Source organism: Ceratotherium simum, chromosome 40 (genome assembly GCF_057802395.1).
Source record: "Ceratotherium simum simum isolate JZ-2026a chromosome 40, ASM5780239v1, whole genome shotgun sequence".
NCBI lineage: Eukaryota > Metazoa > Chordata > Mammalia > Perissodactyla > Rhinocerotidae > Ceratotherium > Ceratotherium simum.
In genome coordinates this window covers 738,836-756,998 of record NC_141939.1, presented here as the reverse complement: position 1 = coordinate 756,998, position 18,163 = coordinate 738,836, and the positions used below count along the sequence as shown (strand labels likewise).

At 39.4% G+C, this 18,163-nt stretch overlaps 1 protein-coding gene across 1 annotated transcript in view; it reads right to left on the bottom strand.

Moving 5' to 3' along the window:
• The window catches only part of CKAP2L (cytoskeleton associated protein 2L), a 40,984-nt gene that overhangs the window by 9,779 nt on the left and 13,042 nt on the right, over positions 1 to 18,163 (bottom strand). Inside the window, exons 4-5 of the mRNA XM_014791606.2 lie at positions 4,735 to 5,981; positions 952 to 1,159 (exon numbers count right to left, since the gene is read on the bottom strand). Coding sequence (XP_014647092.1) covers positions 952 to 1,159; positions 4,735 to 5,981 — 1,455 coding nt within the window. The remainder of the gene's footprint in view (positions 1 to 951; positions 1,160 to 4,734; positions 5,982 to 18,163) is intronic.

The window sequence follows — 18,163 nt, the reverse complement described above, 5'->3', positions numbered from 1 at the left end:
TGATATGAGAAAAAAATAGTCAATAAAACCCAAAAGATGGCCTTTTAAAAAGATTAATGAATAGAGAAATCTTCAGCAAGTCTGATTTAAACAAAAGCCAAGAAATTGACTATAACTGGCTTAAGAAACACAAAACCTAAATAGACCAATGACCATGGAAAAAATTGAAACAATATACACAAAACCATCCCCCACAGTGCAGATGATTTTATGGGCAAGTTCTTACCAAACCTTCAAAGAACAAAATAATTCTCATGTCATATAAACTATCTTCAGAGTATAGGAAAAAAGGAAAATACCCAACTCATTTGACAAAGCCAGCATAATACTGATACTAGGAATACACAAGAAAAGACAACCAAAGTATATAAAAATCTGAAAATAACTGCAACTCACAAAACAAAATTAGATACTTCATTTCCCTATGCACCTATATTGTATGCACATGCATAAAAACTATCTGGAAAGATAAGTGGCAACAGTGGTCACCTCCAGGGAGAAGCCTGGGATGCATAACTACGTGTGTGTGTGTGTCTGTCTGTACGTGTGCCTTTTTTTGCTTCATATCCAAATGTCAAATGTTTACTCTTTGGACCTTAAAACTTAAAAGAAGGCAAAGTTCCTTTTGGAGCCCTCTGGAGCCAGACTGCTTGGGTTAGTGTCCCAACTTCTCTATGCCTCAGTTTCATTTGTAAAGTGGGCATAGTAATAGTCGTTATGATAATTGTATGAGATAATACAGGTGCTTAGAACAGTGCCTGGTATACAAGAGCCATTATTCAAGTACATGTTACTATTATTATTGCTATTATTATTATTCTCCTACATTAAAAAGAGTAGCTACCTTTCTGCATAGACAGAGGTTATCTCCCCTACACAATATTTAAGAAAAATGTTTAAAGACTCTAAGATTCTGGGCCAAAGCCTTGGGAGATCATCTTCCTCACTCACCCCTTCAATGAGCTGCAGACATTCTGTCAGAGTATTGTTAATTTTATTGGACAGTTCAAGTTGTGCTTTCTTTTCTTCCTCTTCCTTTTCCATACTCTTCCAGAATGAAATATTCATTTCCTCTATTATTTTTCTTTTTGTTTTAAGTTCCATTGGTGGCCGTTTATAGATTTTTCCCTTAGATTTCTGCCATTCTTCCAGTTGTTTCCTGTTATGCAATTAAAGGGAGGGAATGGTTTAGGGTTTTTTTGTACATAGTCAAGCTTCTAAAGTACATGATATGCATAGATTATCACTAAACACCTTCAACGACAGACAAAGTCAGGAGAATACAATTAAAAACAATTTACAAATGGGTAATGGCAGCACTGGTTGCCTCCAACCCTTAAGAAGGCAGATGCCAAAGGGATTATTAGGATTACGGGTGGCTAGCATCTCAGCCTTTAAATTTCTTGACCTCATGATTATTCTTCATTATTTTTCTCTGAAAATTTTCATTTCATCTGTATGGACCTCTGATACTTGCTTTCCTAAGACATCGCTCCACCTCTGAGATCACTAATTCAGTATTCCATTTCTCTCACCATAAGCTTTCTATCTGCCACTCAATCAGACCCACCAAACCTGCATTCTGCCCTCAACAGGGTCTTGGCCACTCAAAGTGACCCACTTTGCCCAGGTCCTTAGCCCTCTCCTAACCACACATGACGCCCTTTTTTCCTAAACAAGATCAATACTTTCATGGCTCTTTTCTTAAGTAGCAGGCTGCTGACGGTGTCAAGTCCTAATCCTCGCTCTCCACACTATTCACATTCTTCACTCCTGCTTCTACGTAGTCAACAGACTACTGTTGGAGAAGACACCAAGACATGTAGACCCAAGCGTTTGGACGTAGGATCTTTAGCTTCTTTAAATTACAACTACACATTTGTGACTCACAAATGTAGATTTCAGCCCAGATCTCTCCCTAGAGTCCCAAACTTTGTAAAATCCACTGCCTACCTGATATCTCTTATTTGAGGTCTGGCAGACATTTCAAATTTAATATTGTCCAAAACAAAGCTCTTGATTCTCACCTTCATATCTCTTCCCAAACAGCCTTCCCTACATTGGTAAATAGTACCCTAATCTACCCAGTTGCTAGGACCTAAAACTAGGAGTTGTCTTTGAGTAGTCCTTTCTTTCCCCTACATCTGACACATCACTGTATAGTCAGTATTACTTCTATCTCCACTACGACCATCCTAGTCCATATCATTTCACCTTCTGCCTGAAATGCCACAGCAGTCTCCTAACTCATCTCCTTGCTTCCACTCAAACCCTTATCAAATTCAACCTGTGCACAGTAGCTAGAGCGATCTTTAAAATGTAAGCCAGACTGAGTCACTGCCAGGAATTTCCCATGGCTCTTGGAATAAAATTCAAAATGTTTTCTATGGCCAAAAAGTGCAGTGTAATTTGGCTCCTGCCTACCTCTCCAACCTTATGTCATACGCTCTCCCCCTCACTCGCTACCCTCCAGGAGCTCTAACATTCGTTCAGTTACTTGACCCAAGCTCATTCCTGCCTCAGGGTCTTGCATTATCAGTCTTCAGTCCTCTGCTCAAATGACACCTCCTTGAAGAGGTAATTATCCATAATTATTCTTTCCTATTTAATCAATGTGTTAATTTTCTGTCTTCTCCACTAGAAGGCAAGCTCTATGAAGGCAGAAACCCTAGAAGTCCCAGTGCCTAGCACAGTGTCTGGAACACAGAAGTGTTCAATAACAGAGTAAAATTCACTTTTTCAGTATACAGTTCTGTGAGTTTTGACAAAAGCATGAAGTCATGTAACCATAACTATAATCAAGATATAACATCCTCAAAAATTCCCTCACGCTCCTTGGTAGTCAACCCCGCCCCCATCCCTAGCTCCTGGCAATCACCACCGATCTGTTTTCTGTCCTTATAGTTTTGCTTTTTCCAGAATGTTAACAACTGATTAACTCTATTGTTTCTCTCCTTGACTCCAGAGCACAATCCATACAGTGCTTATTTCAGCTCCAACTGCTCCCCTTCACCTTCACTCTAACCACCTGTTTAATGATAGAAGTGGAGACGTCTGGCATGTGTTTCTTCTATGTTCCTGGCATTCTTCCTATCTCCTCAGCCTTCCTCCTAATCATAAATGAAGAGGGAACTTGCCTTTTCTAAAGTCAACTTATTCCTAGGACTTCAAGGCCATGATTTTACTATTCTAACACTTTCCATAGATACACCAGAGAAAAAGTTCCATAAGGTTAGACACTGTGTCGGTGTGCTCACCACTCTATCTCCCAGCACCTGGCACACTGTAGGTGCTGCAGGAACACTCGAGGATGAGTGAGGGATAGATCACTCTATCCCTCTCCACAGACTCCTTCTCTTTTGTAATCAAACATGGCCAACACTCCACACACTATCTTAAGATCCATCATCTGTTATCTGGTCTAGACTATGAGCTCCAGGGTAGAGACCCTGACTTCCTCATTCACCAGCTCATGGTCTTTGCACTCAGTTTCTTTTGCTCAGAAGCTTCATCCTTCTTCTTGACACTGTCCTTTTCTCAGCCCAGACGTCATTGTTGAAAGTACTTCCCCTGACCTTTCTATCTGAAGAAGTCATCCCAGCCTCACTCTCTTAGTCACATCACCCTGAATTAAGTTGTTAATTTTTTTGTCTCTTCGGGAGGGCAGAGCTTGTTGGTGGTGCTCAGGGCTGTATTCAGAGAATAAATCCTGCCCTCACCTCACCCTGCTACACCTTTTAGCTACTATCTAATTTTAAATTTCATTCACCCTTGTCAGGAGTCTCATTTTCTACTCCAACCAAGTGTACATAGGTGTTTCTCCTGGGAGGTTCACCACAGTATGAGACTATGTTTGATCCTGTGCAGAAAGTGTACGAAATCCTTTGGCTCAGTTTCAAGCATTATGTTTGTTAATGTTAATCCCCAGCAACCTGAGGTCCTGATTTCTACCATTTGAACTCTGTATATGGACTGATTGCTCCTTTCTGCCTCAGCTTACTTTCCAAAACTTGGCCTGCTCAGACTCATGGAAGATTCCTGTTTCTTCTTCGCTGATAACTTTTCTGGATTTAACCACTGGTCTGCTTGACAGGGGACTACCATCTCCCTGCTTCCTAACTATGTAAACTCACTACTCGGGCTCCTCCTGCCCTGTCCTCTTCTATGGATGTTCAGTTTCCTGAGGGTACTTCTTGAATGAATACTCTACATCTGCAACCCCTATTTCTCACTCAACCATTTTGTTTCAGTTTCTTCTTAAAAAATAAATCATTTCAAACATACAGAAAATTACAGAGAATAATTTATAACAAACGTATATACCACCCAGCTCTATCGAGTCTTTTTTTTTTTTAAATCTTTCTTTTTAAATTTTATTTATTTATTTTTTCCCCCAAAGCCCCAGTAGATAGTTGTATGTCATAGCTGCACATCTTTATAGTTGCTGTATGTGGGACGCGGCCTCAGCGTGGCCGGAGAAGCGGTGCGTTGGTGCACGCCCGGGATTGAACCCGGGCCGCCAGCATCGGAGCGCACGCACTTAACTGCTAAGCCATGGCACCGGCCCTATCGAGTCTTAATATTTGTTATATTTGCTTCGAATCTTTTTTTCAGGATTGTGGCTAAAAATTACCAGGAGCCATTATCTATAGCCTATTTCCTGACCGAGTATTCCTGATGGACAATTTGCCTGATCCTCTTAAATTACAAAATTTTGGAATTAAAGCAAAGTACCTTCGATCCTCTGCTGTGGTCTTCTTCTTAATATGTGGATTCGTTTGGGTCCCATTTGGGACTCCTTTTCCATGTGTGGTTGTGTCGCCAGCTTGAGTTTTGGGAGCTGTCTTGGTTAGAAAATGGCTCTGGGGAAGAGCCTTTTTCAACTTGGAGTCCAAAGTCCATGCTTTTTGTTGACAGCTGTTGTTGCGTTTATTCCCATTGGTTCCATTTGCTCTTAGGCTAGGGGTACTTGGAAGCACTGCATTAAAGCTGCCAACTGTCAAATCAGGCCTTTGGCTTGTGGCTTTCGATTTTTGCAGTACACATGATGTCCGAGGTCTAAAACAAGGCTGAGTGGATTTCGGATCTTGCTTAGTGTTTGGATGTCTGTTGTTATTTCCTCCCTGAAGCACACTGGGGTATGTCCTGGGTTTAGCATGTTTTACTTTCTGTTCAGTAACAGCGTATGACTGTAACTTAGTTTCATTTGGTCTTTTGTATTTACTCCTATTAACCTTTACATCCCTGACCACTGGTTTCTTTGATGCTTGAATCCTACTAAGGGTCTGAACAAAGTGAGAGGAAACCGTCTTTGGAGGTCTTTCTCTTGGTCTTGCAAGATCTGCTCCTCTAGAGAGTTGCTTTGACTTTATTGGTGGAATCTTGATTTGTGTTTCTCCAACACCCTGCTTATTAACTCTGTCTTTCAGAACAATACTATTTACTGAGCTTTTGCCCACGGCTTGTTTAGGAGCCAAACAGCTCTTGGTTTGATTATAAGAGTTAGTCTTTGGCTTACTTTTGGTCTGTAATTCAGGATTTGGCTTCCTCTCAGAGTGTGGCAGGGTTTGGGGCAAGTTCTCTTTGTTCTCTTCTTTTAGAAAGCTATCCAAGGATTCCTTTTCAACATGGGCATTGTCCACAGAGTCTGCACATTTAGCATTTCCTTGACCTGTCACCTGCTGCTTTGCAGTTTTCAATTCCTGTGTATTAAGTGACCCCACGGTTCCTCTTGACAGCTCTCCAGCAGAGGAGGATCCAGCTTCACGCTGTTGTTGACTACTGCTAGAAGGCCGAGAGTTTGGGTTAGATGAAACACATCCTGAAGTCAGCCTTTTGCCTAGAAGTTTTGGTGGCTCCACCTTTGACTTCTGGGACCCTGTGATACTGGTAGGTCTGGGCTGAAGTTTACTGCTGATGGGTCTTGTAGCTTTGACAGGCAAAGCAACATGGTTGGTAACATCCTTTTTGGGTCTAATAGTCTAAAAAGAGAAAGAAAAATATCAAAAAAGTAAATTCATAAGAATAGCTTACTATTCTTATGAATTTAAAATAAAAAAATTAGTTATTTGGAATTTCATTTAAGAAAGTTGAATCCTGAAAAAATAAAGAAAGGCTGGTTAATAGATTTTTTTGGTGAGGAAGATTGTCCCTGAACTAACATCTATACCAATCCTCCTCTATTTTGTAGACGCTGCCACAGCATGGTTTGATGAGCAGTGTCTAGGTCCATGCCCAAGATCTGAATCCACGAACTTGGGGCTGCTGAAGCAGAGGGTGTGAACTTGACCACTATACCACCAGGCCTGCCCCACAAATAGATAATTTATATAACTTGAATTTTTTTTTCTTTTTTTGTGAGGAAGATTAGCCCTGAGCTAACACCTGTTGCCAATCCTCCTCTTTTTTGCTGAGGAAAATTGGCTCTGGGCTAACATCTGTGCCCATCTTCCTCCACTTTATGTGGGATGCCTGCCACAGGTGTGGCTTGATGAGTGGTGCATAGGTCCACGCCCAGGATCTGAACCTGAGAACCCCAGCAGCCAGAAGCGGAGCATGCAAACTTAACCTCTACACCACTGGGCCAACCCCATAACGAGTTTCTATCAGAAATATATCAGAATCTTTTAGCTTGATAGAATTAAGGAGAGATGCAATGAAGATACAAAAATTATAAAAAATTTTTCTCAATTGAATAAGTATTTGCTGAATGCGCATTATGTCCCAATGAAGTGTCCTTCTAGGGACTCTGGAAAGATACACACATAATAAATGTGTTATGTTAGGTGACCTCCCAAGTTCTTGCTAGTGCTTTGCATTGATACACTAATTTTTTTAAAACAACATTGCCTTTGTAAGGGTCACAGTTTCAATGAAGAACCTTTGTCTCATCCTTGGACATCAGTGGCAAGGGTAGATGCTGGGAAGCCTGAGGTACTTTGGAACAGCTCTCAATAAGCTTCTAACATCTCAGGAGAAAGTCATATTTGTGAAGTCAGGACAGGATTTTAAGGTTAGATTCTGTTACTAATAACTAAATGTTTCAGTGATGTGATTTAATTTTGGGTAAGAAAGGTAGGACTAGGCTACAGAGAATTTTAAAAACTAGGGAAGGGAGTTTAGAATTGATATGGTAAATAATAAGAGCAAGTCACTGTGGATTCCAGAGCATCTGCACTGAAAGCAGTTTCTCAGAGGGGAGAATTGGGCAGTGATCTGTAGAATATATGTCTCCAGGAGAAGATATGGGAGTGCTCCAGTTACTACTCTACTTTTGATTTGATAATATTGCTAAGAATTACTATGTAAACTTTGTAAGTGTGTAAAGGAAGTCAGTGACCAGAACCACTTGGCATTAAGGGCAAAGAGATGTCCATCCTAGAATAGTATGATGGTGTGTGGTGTTGCTAGGGGTGGGATAAGGGAGGGTTGGGAGTGGGAGGCAGAGAGATGGATGGTATACCCATATGGCTATAGCTGGGTTACCCCTAGAGCCCCAACATTTACATCAACCTCTGATGTCTCCATCACTGCTTACTGAAGAGGGAGTGGTGTTGGTGGGAAAATTTCCAAACATGTGCTATTCCTTAGTTGTTCTTTTCTGTACATTTAAAAAAATTGAGATATAATTTGCACCCCATAAAATTCACCATTTTAACACAAGTGGGTTTTAGTATATTCACAAGGTTGACAACCATTGCCACTATCTAATTCCATATTTTCATCACCCCAGAAAGAAATCTCATACTTGTTAGAAGTCACTCCCCATATCTCTCTCCCTGCAGACCCTGGCAACCATTAATCTACTTTCTATAGATTTGCCTATTCTGGACATTTCATATAAATGGAATCATACAATATGTGGCCTTTTGTATCTGGCGTCTTTCACTCAGCATAATGTTTTCAAGATTCACTCATGTTGTAGCGTGTATCAGTATATCATTATTTTTTAATTAATAAACTTTATTTTTTAGAGCAGTTTTAGGTTCAAAGCAAAACTGAGAGAAAAGTACAGACAGTTCCCATATACTCCTTGTCCCCACACATGTACTTTGTTACTTTTTATGGCTGAATAAATATTCCATTGTCGGATACACCACATTTTAGTTATCCATTTATCAATTGAAGGACACTTCAGGTGATTCCACTTTTTGGCTATTATGAATGATGTTGCTATGAACGTTTGTTATAAGTTTTTGTGTGAGCATATATTTTCAGTTCTGTTGGGTATATACCTAGGAGTGGAATTGCTGGGTCATATGGTAAATCTATGTTTAACTTTTGAGGAATTGCTGTTTTCCAAAGTGGCTGCACCATTTTACATTCCCACCAGCAATGTACAAGGGTTCTAAATTCTACACATCCTTCCCGACACTTATTATCTGTCTTTTTGATTATCACCATCCTAAGGGGTGTGCAGCAGTATCTCATTGTGGTTTTATTTGCATTTTCCTGATGGCTAATGATGTTTTCATGTCCCCATTGGCCCTCTGTAGATCTTCTTTGAAGAAATGTCTATTTAGATCCTTTGTCCATTTTAAAATTGGACTGTCTTTTAATTCTCTTAAAATTAGCTGTCTTTTAATTCTCGAATTCTGAGAGTTCTTTATATATCCTGGATAGTAGACCCTTATCACATATATGATTTGTAAACATTTTCTCTCTTGTACTGTTTTTATGTCTTTATTTTAGATCAGCCTGACCGTACTAACTCATTGTAGGTGGTAGGACTGGTCATGCAGTTTCAAGCATTTCATTGAGAGAGAAAAACTGGGCTGAGAAGAGTCATCAAGCCAGTGGAAAAGCCTGCAATCAATATGAAAATCAGACCAGTGGAGCTGGAAGGGATTTTAGAGATCATTAAGTTGACCCTTCCATTTGAGAAGGAAAGAGGGCGGCCCAAGGTTAGGTAGGGCATTAGAGGCAGGGTTGGAGCTAGAACTTCAGTCTCACTGTTGATCTCTGACAACTCACCCCAGAATTGATGGATCAATTTAACTAAAAAAGAAAAAAAGAATGTACAAGGAGGAACAATTGATTCAAACTGAATTTGGTCACTTCATTCTGGACATATGAAGCCAGAGAAGGGAGAAAATTCACAAAGGAAATAACTGGGTTTAAATCGAGAGAGATTCACTGAATGTATACTAGGTACTGTGCTGACTCTAAGGGGATATAAAGGGTATCTAAAGATGAGAGGAGATGACATCTGCCCCCGAGGAGCCCTAATAGAAAAGACACAGACTCAAAAAAATCATGATATGATGAAATAGGGGCTATAATAGAGCTGGGAGGGATTGCAGAGCTCATCTTATCAGTGGTTTTCAAGTGTTTTTGTTCATATACTCCCAAAGTACTTTTTAAAGTTAACATCTAACATTTTTCATTGTTAGTTTAAATAGTTGCAAAAGATGTAATTTCAGGCACACTGTCAATATTGACATTTTAAGATAAAATGAAATTTCATATCCACTATAATCCACTTAAAAAACTATATAAACATACTCTCCTTTAACAATTGAAAATATAACCTTACCCTTTTCTCCTTGGTCTACTTTTGTTCCAGTTTACCACAAAATTTTTATCCCAGATTACAGTTCATTACCCTATCATACTTCTCAACAAATACATGTATATAAATTTATCTTAATTTGTATTTATCATAACTATAAATAATTCAGCAAAAGAAGATAAATGTTACCAATTTTGATCAATAATTATTAAACATAAAAAGTAAAATATTTTTTCATAAAAACATGGAAATATATCTCTTAATGAGTTGGTTGGAGCTTTCCCCCCACAATTAGTTCATGTATTCATTGGGAGACCTTATATTTTCCATTGATAACAAATTTTGTACATTTTTAAATTTGAGGTCTGCATCAATGTTATCCATTTTCTTTTTAAATAAAAACAGTGAGAGACATCATCATGGCAGTGTGAGAGGTTCCCTTTGTCTCTTTCCTTCAACCTATAGCAAGTAAAACATCCATAACCCAACGAAGGCTACATTGCCCAACACACCAGGACGCCAGAGAGATCCACACATTGGTACATATGAAAGTGGGTGGATTGGAGCACACAGAGGAGGCAAAACGGGGGAATGGCAGAGGCAGTGCCCAGGACCCTGAGCCAGTCTCCCCCAGCTCCAGAGAACCCGGTGGGAAGCAGCAGAGGTGCACATACGACTCTGGCCAGCCAGCTGTGGTGGCACCTGTGGCCACGGGGAGCAAAGCAGCAGCAGAGGCAGAGCCCCATGATTCTAGGCCCCTGGCCACGACTCAGAGCCTGGAGCTGCACACATGGCTCTGACATCCCAACTATAGCGGCGTCTGTGGCCACAAGGTAATGGATAACAGCAGAGGCGGTGCCCCACGAACCTGGCTCCCTCCCCCTGCCAGGGTGGCAGAGCTTCTGACCCAGGTGATTCCAGAAGCAGCAGAACCATCAGCCGTCCCTGAAGCCCTGGTGGTGAAGCCGGCGACTGCAGCAGCAACAGCAAGGCATCAGTGACCCCCAGAGGTGCAGGCAGCAATGAGTACCAGTGACACTCCGAGTAGAGGGGGTGGAGGGTGGAACTTCTCAATCCTCAAATATAACCAGAAGCAGGTTGGGTAAGAGAAACCAAAAACTAGCGCTATAGTGCCACCTACTGAAAAACAAAGAAAGGCCTCTAATCTCCAACTGGCTGAAAAGTTTAAATCAAAACAAACAAAGCTATACCTAAATAGGAATTGCTATGACAAATGCACCAGTAGAGGAATAACTCAGCAAGTATCACAAAAAGCCACAATAACACAGCATCACAAAAAGAAAATAGTTCTCCAGAAACTAAACATAAAGTCTTGGAAGATCTAACTGATGAAGAATTCAAAACAGCTGCCATAAAGAAGTTCAATGAGCTACAAGAAAACTCAGAAAGGCAGTTCAATGAGCTCAGGAATGAAACCAATGAACAGAAGGAATACTTTACCAAAGAGATTGAAATTCTGAAGGAGAACCAAATAGAAACTCTGGAGCTGAAGAACTCAATAAATGAGATGAAGTATGCATTAGAAAGCACTGGAAATAGAGCAGACCATATGGAAGACAGAATTAGCAAGCTTGAAGATAGAAACCTAGAAATGATGCAGGTAGAAGAGGAGAGAGAACTAAGATTTTTAAGAAATGCAGAAATGCTATGAGAATTATCTGACTCCATTAGAAAGGGTAATATAAGGATAACAGGTATCCCAGAAAGAGAAGGGAGCAGAGAGCTTATTTAAAGAAATAATAGCTGAGAACTTCAGGGGAAGGAACTGGATATACAAACCCATGAAGCTAACAGAACACTCCATTATCTCAATGCAAAAAGACCTTCTCCAAGACACATAATAATAAAACTGTCAAAAGTCAATGACAAGCACCATGTCTGACCGGGCAAGAGAAACAATAGAAAAAATAAACAAATGGGACTACATCAAACTAAAAAGCTTCTGCACAGCAAAGGAAACCATCAACAAAACGAAACGACAACCTAACAATTGGGAGAAGATGTTTGCAAACCATACATCTGATAAGGGCTTAATCTCCAAAATATATAAAGAACTCATGCATCTCAACAACAAAAAAACTAACAACCCAATTAAAAAATGGGCAAAAGACATGAACAGACATTTCTCCAAAGAAGATATACAGATGGGCAACAGACACATGAAAAGATGTTCAAAATCATTAACTATTAGGGAAATGCAAATCAAACCTACAATGAGATATCACCTCACGCCCGTCAGAATGGCTATAATTAACAAGACAGGAAACAACATGAGTTGGAGAGGATGTGGAGAGAAGGGAACTCTCATACACTGCTGGTGGGAGTGAAAACTGGTGCAGCCACTAGGGAAAATAGTATGGAGAGTCCTCAAAAAATCAAGGATAGAACTACCATATGATCCAGCTATTCCACTGCTGGGTATTTATCCAAAGAACTTGAAAACACCAATGCGTAAAGATACACGCACCCCTGTGTTCATTGCAGCGTTATTCACAATAGCCAAGACTTGGAAGCAACCTAAGTGCCCATCAAGGGACGAATAGATAAAGAATATGTGGTATATATACACAATGGAATACTACTCAGCCATAAGAAACGATGAAATCCAGCCATTTGTGACAACATGGATGGACATTGAGGGTATTATGCAAAGTGAAATAAGTCAGAGGGAGAAGGTCAAATACCATATGATCTCACTCATTAAGTAGTAGATAATAACAACAACAAACAAAAACATAGAGACAGAGATTGGATTGGTGGTTACCAGAGGGGAAGGGGGCGGGGGGAGGGCGAAAAGGATAATTCGGCACATGTGTGTGGTGATGGGTTGTAATTAGCATTTGGGTGGTGAACATGATATAATCTATGCAGAAATAGAAGTATAATGATGTACACCTGAAATTTATACAATGCTATAAACCAATGTTACTGCAATAAACAAAAAATTAAAAAAAAAAGTCAATGACAAAAAAGTGTATTAAAGGCAGTCAGGGGAAAAAACCCAATAACCTACAAGAGAACCCTCATTAGGTCATCAGCAGATTTCTCAGCAGAAACTCTACAGGACAGGAGAGAGTGGCATGATACATTCAAAGTACTGAAAGATAAAAAACTGTCAGCCAAGAATACCCTATCCAGCAAAAGTTATGTTGCAGATATGAAGGAGAAACAAAGGCTTTCTCAGACAAGCAAAAGTGGAGGGAGTTCATCACCACTAGACCTGCCTTACAAGAAATGTTGAAAAGGGCTCTCCTACCTGAAATGAAAAGACAAAGGTATACAAAGCTTTCAGCAAGGTGATAGACAGAATCAAAAAATAGCAACTCTATATTAGAATAGGTTAGTAAACACTTAAATATAAAGGCTAAAGGGAAAGGAAGCATTAAAAATAACCATAACCATTGCAATCTGGTAACAAACTCATAATACAAAAAGGGATAATTTTTTTTATTGATGTCTTAATAGTTTATAACATTGTGAAATTTTGGTTGTACATTACTGTTTGTCAGTCACCATAGAAATGCCTCCCTTCACCCCTTGTGCCCACCACCCCACCCCCTTGCCCCTGGTAACCACCATACAGTTCTCTCTGGCCGTGTGTTGGTTTATATTCCACATATGAGTGTATATCATGCAGTGTTTGTTTTTCTCTCTCTGGTTTATTTCACTTAACATAATACCCTCCAGGTCCATCCTGTTGTTGCAAAAGGGAGAATTTTGTCTTTTTTTTTTATGGCTGAGTAGTATTCCATTGTATATATATACCACATCTTCTTTATCCAGTCATCAGTCGAGGGACACTTGGGTTGCTTCCACTTCTTGGCTATAGTGAATAATGCTGCAATGAACACAGGGGTGCATAAGCCTCTTTGGATTGTTGATTTCAGGTTTGTTGGATAGATTCCCAGTAGTGGATAGCTGGCTCATAGGGTATTTCTATTTTTAATTTTTTGAGGACTCTCCATACTGTTTTCAATAGAGGCTGTACCAGTTCGCATTCCCACCAGCAGTGAATGAGGGTTCCCATTTCTCCACATCCTCTCCAACATTTGTTGTTTTTTGTCTTGGTGATTATAGCCATTCTGATGGGTGTAAGGTGATATTTTAGTGTAGTTTTGATTTGTATTTCCCTGATGATTAGTGATGTTGAACATCTTTTCATATGCCTCTTGGCCATCTGTATACCTTCTTTGGAGAAGCGTCTGTTCATTTCCTTCGCCCCCGTTTTTTTTTTTTTTGAGGAAGATCGGCCCTGAGCTAACATCTGCCAATCCTCCTCTTTTCGCTGAGGAAGACTGGCCCTGGGCTAACATCCATGCCCATCTTCCTCCACTTTATATGGGACGCTGCCACAGCATGGCTTGACAAGCAGTGCGTGGGTGCGCGCCCGGGATCCAAACCGGTGAACTCCGGGCCACTGCAGCGGAGCACACACACTTAACCGCTTGTGCCACTGGGCCGGCCCCTCCTCTGCCCATTTTTTGATCGGGTTGTTTGTTTTTTGTTGTTCAGTTGTGTGAGTTCTTTATATATTATGGAGATTAACCCCTTGTCAGATATATGTTTTGCAAATATTTTTTCCCAGCTGTGGGTTGTCTATTCATTTTGATCCTGGTTTCATTTGTCTTACAGAAGCTCTTCAGTCTGAGGAAGTCCCATTTGTTTATTTTTTCTTCAGTTTCTCTCATCCGAGTAGACATGGTATCCAAAAAGATTACTTTATGACTAATGTCAAATAGTGTATTGCCTATATTTTCTTCTAGGAGTTTTATAGTTTCAGGTCTCACCTTCAGGTCTTTGATCCATTCTGAGTTAATTTTTGCAAATGGCAAAAGCAGATGATATACTTTCATTCTTTTACATGTGGCTGTCCAGTTCTCCCAGCACCATTTACTGAAGAGACTTTCCCTTCTCCACTGCATGTCCTTAGCTCGTTTGTCGAAGATTAGCTGTCTGAAGATGTGTGGTTTTATTTATGGGCTTTCAGTTCTGTTCTATTGATCTGTGTGTCTGTTTTTGTACCAGTACCATGCTGTTTTCATTACTATTGCTTTGTAGTATGTTTTGAAGTCAGGGATTGTGATGCCTCCAGCTTTGTTCTTTTTTCTCAGGATTGCTTTAGCTATTCGGGGTCTTTTGTTGCCCCATATGAATTTTAGGATTCTTTGTTCTATTTCTGTGAAGAATGTCATTGGGATTCTGATTGGGATTGCATTGAATCTGTAGATTACTTTAGGTAATGTAGACATTTTAACTATGTTTATCCTTCCAATCCATGTGTATGGGATATCTTTCCATTTCTTTATGTCATCATCGATTTCTTTCAGTAATGTCCTATAGTTTTCATTGTATAGGTCTTTCACCTCCTTTGTTAGATTTATTCCTAGATATTTTATTCTTTTTGTTGCAAATGTAAATGGAATTATCTTTTTGAGTTCTGTTTCTGTTAGTTCCTTATTTGTATACAGAAATGCAACTGATTTTTGTAAGTTGATTTTGTACCCTGTAACTTTGCTGTAGTTGTTGATTATTTCTAATAGTTTTCTGATGGATTCTTTAGGGTTTTCTATATATAAAATCATGTCATCTGCAAATAGTGAGAGTTTTGCTTCTTCGTTGCCTATTTGAATTCCTTTTATTCCTTTTTCTTGCCTAATTGCTCTGGCCAAAATCTCCAGAACTACATTGAATGAGAGTGGTGAGAGTGGGCACCCTTGTCTTGTTCCTGTTCTCAGAGGAATGGCTTTCAGATTTTCCCCACTGAGTATGATGTTGGCTGTGGATTTGTCATATATGGCCTTTATTATGTTAAGGTACTTTCCTTCTATACCCATTTTGTCGAGAGTTTTTATCATAAATCGATGTTGCATCTTGTCAAATGCCTTCTCTGCATCTATTGAGATGATCACGTGGCTTTTATTCCTTGTTTTGTTAATGTGGTGTATCACATTGATTGATTTGTGAATGCTGAACCATCCCCGTGTCCCTGGTATAAATCCCACTTGGTCATGGTGTATGATCTTTTTAACATATTGTTGTATCTGGTTTGCCAATATTTTGTTGAGTATTGTTGCATCTATGTTCATCAGCGATACTGGCCTGTGGTTTTCCTTCTTTGTATTGTCCTTGTCTGGTTTTGGTATCAGGGTGATCCCGATGTTGGCCTGGTAGAACGTGCTAGGAAGTGTTCCATCTTCCTCTATTTTTTGAAATAGTTTGAGAAGAATAGGTATTAAATCTTCTTTGAATGTTTGGTAAAATTCTCCAGAGAAGCCATCTGGTCCTGGACTTTTATTTTTTGGGAGGTTTTTCATTACTGTTTCACTCTCTTTACTTGTGATTGGTCTATTGAGATTCTCTATTTCTTCTTGGTTCAGTTTTGGGAGGTTGTATGAGTCTAAGAATTTATCCATTTCTTCTAGATTGTCCAATTTATTGGCATACAGTTTTTCATAGTATTCTCTTATAATCCTTTGTATTTCCGTGGTATCCCTTGTGATTTCTCCTCTTTCATTTCTAATTTTATTTATTTGAGCCTTCTCTCTTTTTTTCTTAGTTAGTCTGGCTAAGCGTTTGTCAATTATTTTTATCTTCTCAAAGAACCAACTCTTTGTTTCATTGATCCTTTCTACCGTTTTTTTGGTTTCAATTTCATTTATTTCTGCTCTAATTTTTATTATTTCCCTCCTTCTGCTGACCTTGGGCTTTGTTTATTCTTTTTCTAGTTCTGTTAGATGTAGTTTAAGGTTGCTTATTTGGGATTTTTCTTGTTTGTTTAGGTGGGCCAGTATTGCTATGAGTTTCCCTCTCAGGACCGCTTTTGCTGCATCTCGTACGAGTTGGTATGGCGTGTTTTCATTTTCATTTGTCTCTGGATATCTTCTGATTGCTCCTTTAATTTCATTGATGATCCATTGGTTGTTCAGTAGCATGTTGTTTAATCTCCACATCTTTGCCACTTTCCCAGTTTTCTTCTTCTAGTTGATTTCTATTTTCATAGCATTATGGTCGGAAAAGATGCTTGTTATGATTTAAATCTTCTTAAATTTATAGAGGCTTGCCTTGTTTCCCAACATATGGTCTATCCTTGAGAATGTTCCACGTGCGCTTGAGAAGAATGTGTATTCTGCTGTTTTTGGATGGAGTGCTCTGTATATGTCTATTAATTCCATCTCATCTAGTTTTTTGTTTAAGTCCACTATTTCTTTATTGCCTTTTTGTCTGGATGATCTATCCATTGATGTAAGTGGGGTATTAAGATCCCCTACTATTATTGTGTTGTTGTTAATATCTCCTTTTAGGTTTGTTAATAGTTGCTTTATGTACTTTGGTGCTCCCATGTTGGATGCATATATATTTATAATTGATATGTCTTCCTGGTGGAGTGTCCCTTTTATCATTATATATCGCCCCTCTTTGTCTCTCATTACCTGTTTTATCTTGAAGTTTACTTTGTCTGATATAAGTATGGCAACACCTGCTTTCTTTTGTTTGCCATTAGCTTGGAGTATTGTCTTCCATCCTTTCACTCTGAGCCTGTGTTTGTCTTTAGAGCTGAGATGTGTTTCCTGGAGGCAGCATATAATTGGGTCTTGCTTTTTAATCCATCCTGCCACTCTCGGTCTTTTGATTGGAGAATTCAATACATTTACATTTAGAGTCATTATTGATATATGAGGGCTTAATGTTGCTATTTTATCACTTATTTTCCGATTCTTTTGCATTTCCTTTGTTTCTTGTCCTGTGTGTTTCGGGCTACCAATTCAGTTTGGTAGTTCTGTATGACGAGTCTTAGTTTTCCTCTTTATTTATCATATGTGGTTCTGTTCTGATTGTTTGTTTAGTGGTTACCTTGAAGTTTGTATAAAAAATGTCGTAGATGAGATAGTACATGATCTGACGACCTCTTATTTCCTTAGGACTAAGTCAATTTGATCCCTTTCCTCTTCCCAAAAAGGGATAATTTTTGACCACAAAAATATAGAAGGGGAAGAGGAAAAGGATGGAACCTACATAGGCAAATGAAGATAAGGTGCTCTGAGCAGAAAAAGGACTATCTTATCTTTGAGATCTTTTATACAAATCTCATGGTACCTACAAAACAAAAATTTAGAGCAGAGATGAGAAACACAAAAAAGAGGAAACTGAGAAAAAAATCACAGAAAACCACCAAATGGGGGCTGCCCTGGTGGTGTAGTGGTTAAGATCGCGTGCTTTGCTTTGGTGGCCCGGGGTTCGCGGGTTCAGATCCCGGGCACAGACCTACACAGTGCTCATCAAGCCATGCAGTGATGGCATCCCACATACAAAATAGAGGAAGACTGGCACAGATGTTAGCTCAGGGCCAATTTTTCTCAAGCAAAAAGAGGAAGACTGGCAACAGATGTTAGCTCAGGACCAACCCCCCCCCCCAAAAAAAAGAAAACCACCAAACTAAAGTGGCAAAGAGAAACACAAGGAAAAAGAAACAGTAGAAATGTAGAGCAACCAGAAAACAAAAGATAAATGGCAGTATTAAGTCCTCAGATATCAATAATTATCCTAAATGTAAATGGATTGAATTCACCAATCAAAAGACACAGAGTGGCTGGATGGATTGAAAAACAAGATCTAACAATATGCTGCCCCTGG